The 3,491-nt window shown below is 31.7% G+C and overlaps 1 protein-coding gene across 1 annotated transcript; it reads left to right on the plus strand.

Moving 5' to 3' along the window:
- The first annotated feature begins 690 nt into the window (after positions 1 to 690).
- On the plus strand, positions 691 to 2,980 carry LOC127729011 (uncharacterized). The gene is made up of 2 exons (XM_052236585.1): positions 691 to 1,860; positions 2,862 to 2,980. The coding sequence occupies exons 1-2, from the start codon at positions 882 to 884 to the stop codon at positions 2,978 to 2,980; spliced, it is 1,098 nt and encodes a 365-aa protein (XP_052092545.1). The 5' UTR covers positions 691 to 881.
- The last annotated feature ends 511 nt before the right edge of the window (positions 2,981 to 3,491 follow it).

Below are 3,491 nucleotides of genomic sequence, written 5' to 3' on the forward strand. Positions count from 1 at the left end.
TTCATCTTTTAACATTTTGGGATCGATGATCTGTTGATGGTATGGAGATTTTAAAAAGTTCATCCTGTTATGACGGCTGGTTGGCATACAACTTAGTTGTAACGCCACATATCTCCAAAAAGCTTATAGTATATATATACTTGTTTAAAAAATCCCAACAATAGAATGAATTTCATTATTACATGTACGAATAAATGACATGCTTATTTATGCTGAAGTACATAAGCTAGCTTGGTTATCTGTATAATTTTCTTTCAAAATCTTGTTATTATATAAAGAAATCAGTTACTTGTATTATTAATATAATATGGGACTAATACATAATTTGTCTGATGCTCTCATATTTACATACTTTAATCAATTTTTCTGCTATAGGATTAAACCTTCATAATGTTACACTTAGAGATGTAGAAATGTGTATAGAAGTTTTGGAAAGTTGTGATGTCAACATAGATAATACAACAGTTTTGAAAACAGATAATTTTCTCGTAGCTGCTGAATTTATTGGAGAGCTAAATATATACTTTAGAAATAGTAACATTACTGTCAGCAATGAAATGCTTAGAGTTGGATTCAGGAAATCTAATAGTATAGCCATAAGAGATGATACCAGCATCTTTTCCAGTAAAGTTGGAAAAATCTTTGAGATTTCTGAACTACAAATACAAGATAGTATCACCAATATATCTCTTGATTTATTTGGAAGTGATCTTAATTCATATGGAACATACAGCTCTTATCAAATTAATATTAATTCTTGTTCTGGGTATTTGTATTCACTAATAAGACAATCTTCATTTGAATGTACCTATGCCTATTCAAGGAACATTTATATTCGTACCCAAGCTTCTAATATTGAAGTTGCACAAAACATATTTAGAATGTCAGAAAAATCTTTTGATTTTCAATTTACGTGCAGCAAGAGTTCAAAATTAAATACTGATTTAGAAAGAAATATCAATATTTTTAATAATTCATTTAATGGTATGAGCTCAGGCTATGATTTCTATGTATATGAACGTTACTCTAACAGTCACATACATTCCTTTCATTTGTATGATAATGTTTTTACACACAGTCCTTTAGCTATAAATCGGTATGGCATGTACATGTATCTGTATGCTTCATATGTTCGTCATTTGTTTGACATAAAAGGCAACTATTTTACATCTGTAAAGAATTATGCTGTTTATATATATGGAAATGTAGGTGCAACGTCCATCTTAGAGAATACGTTCCACCAATGCATGGACTGTGTGAAAATAGATGTCCATAATTCTGATTTAAATATGACAATATCTGACAATGTGTTTGTTGAAAATGTTGGATCAACTGCCGTATTAAATTTGTTACAACCGAATGCTAATGTTCCTCCTATTTTACTTTCTGGGAATATTTTTCAAAACAATCTAAACACCATATTACTGTTCAGATCACCAAATATTTTCATTTTCCATAACATCTTTGAGAATCCTAACGCTACATTCAATATCAAGGTAAACTCAGCCGTACAATATCAAAATGAAATAGTAAACGCTTCCCTTAATTTTTGGGGAACGACTGATGTAAAAGAAATCGGTCAGAAGATTTATGATAAGAATTATGATGACACGCTGATGGATGTTATGTTTAGACCATATCTTGGATCAAGGAATTTCTCTGATATACAAAATGAAGACCCACCATTCATCAGCAGTACTGGAGATATTGGGGGTCTTGTGAATGGTGAACTTACATTGACAGCTGACAGAAGTCCATATACAGTGACATCAAACATTGAAGTTGGAGAATTTGATACACTAACGTTAGAACCAGGTGTAACGTTATTGTTTAAAAAAGATTTTGGAATTAATGTTGTGGGTAAGAATAGCAGAGCAAACACAGTAATTTATTTATAACATTTCTTTATATTTATTTATGGTATTATATTTCACATATGGAATTTAAAAAAAAAAGAATTTTAGATGTGCACGCAGAAAAAAAGTCTCATTGAAAACTAGGATATAACAGATAATAAAATGAACAGTGATTTTATTGTTGATCTTCGTCCAGTTGCAGAAAGATTTAAAACAAAAATAGTTAAAAAGGGGCATAGGGGGAAAATGTACAAAATCGCTAATGTATTGAAGATTGGTATAGATTGAGTGACCTCTGGCAGTTACAAAAATGTTCAGAATGTCAACATCTTCCTACTGCCCATTTTGACCAAAATTGTCAGATGACTCCTTCTCGAATTAATAACCCTTAAATGAAGATTTTTTATTTTCAAATGGTTGACGTGTTTCTTGCTATTCTTCAATATTAAAATAGATAGAGACAAACTTTAGACAGCAAAACTAATCAGCGAGAAAAGCTCTACAAATAAGTCAAATAGCTAAAATCTTCAGTGGCATCAATCGTGTTGCTCATGTAAGTTCAATATGATGGAGGTAGAATATTTATATTTCATTATAGTTCATCGAGAATATATTGCGAAGTAAAAACCATTATGTCCCCTGGACAGTACTACTTTTTAGTACACTTTGAATCTAAAAAGGGCTTCGACCCTTAACAAAGCTGTAGATTACAATACGGTATAGGTTTCACTCATTGTTAACGAATGTAAGGTAACCTGTAATTGTTCTCATCTTTATACTTTGGTCTATGACCAGTTCTCCTATAAGAAATCATACCACATCTGCTTATCTTTATATCTGTATATGTTTATTTATGTTTGGTGGGGCGGTTGTGTATAACCTTAAATATAGTGTCAATTTTTTTAAATCATTCTGTACCATGTGTTTCCTTATAAACTGTACTTATGTTCAGACATTTACTAAGTTTATTTTATAATTCATAGATTCAATTACATTATACTGCAGGTACCTTGATAGTAAATGGAAGCAATGAAATGCCAGTCATGATGTTGGAAACAGTTCACGGAGAAGCATGGCGTGGAATAGACATATACACTGTAGAAGGTTTGCTTGTTTCTCCATGAACTTTTTGTGGGTCCAAAGCATATACATTCGAGGTCACATTTCCCTGTTTTCAGAAGCTTTTTATCCAGAATCCTTTGACCATTATATATTGTGAAACGTCATATAAATATTTCCTCATACATCTAGTTAGGAAGACCTTGGTTGACTTTGTGATCCGGTGATCAACTTTTAAATTATCTAGCTGCTTTGATCTAAAACTGTTTTTGATTTTTCTGACACCATGATTAAATGTGCGAATCCAGAATTCCCAATTTAAAATCAATAAATTCTCTCCATTTTTCGAGTTATAACACCAGACTATAACCATAATCACGTCCTCTTCCTCGAATTTGACCAACTAAATAAGACTTATCACCGGGTTTAAACTTACACGAGCAACACGATTAGTGCCACATGTGGAACAGGATCTGCTTACACTTCCGTACCACATGATAGCACCTCTAGTTCTTTTCAAAGGGGTTTTGTGTTGTTCTTCGTTTCCCTTTCTTTTAAACATATTTTTATAAAGAT

Source organism: Mytilus californianus, unplaced genomic scaffold (assembly GCF_021869535.1).
Source record: "Mytilus californianus isolate M0D057914Y unplaced genomic scaffold, xbMytCali1.0.p SCAF_2, whole genome shotgun sequence".
Lineage (NCBI taxonomy): Eukaryota > Metazoa > Mollusca > Bivalvia > Mytilida > Mytilidae > Mytilus > Mytilus californianus.

Excerpts from the sequence above, each read along its gene's own strand:
- LOC127729011 (XM_052236585.1), top strand. The coding sequence starts at position 882 with ATGTCAGAAAAATCTTTTGATTTTCAATTTACGTGCAGCAAGAGTTCA. Across the intron at positions 1,861-2,861 it reads TTTTGGAATTAATGTTGTGG|GTACCTTGATAGTAAATGGA; the intron begins GTAAGAATAGCA and ends ATTATACTGCAG.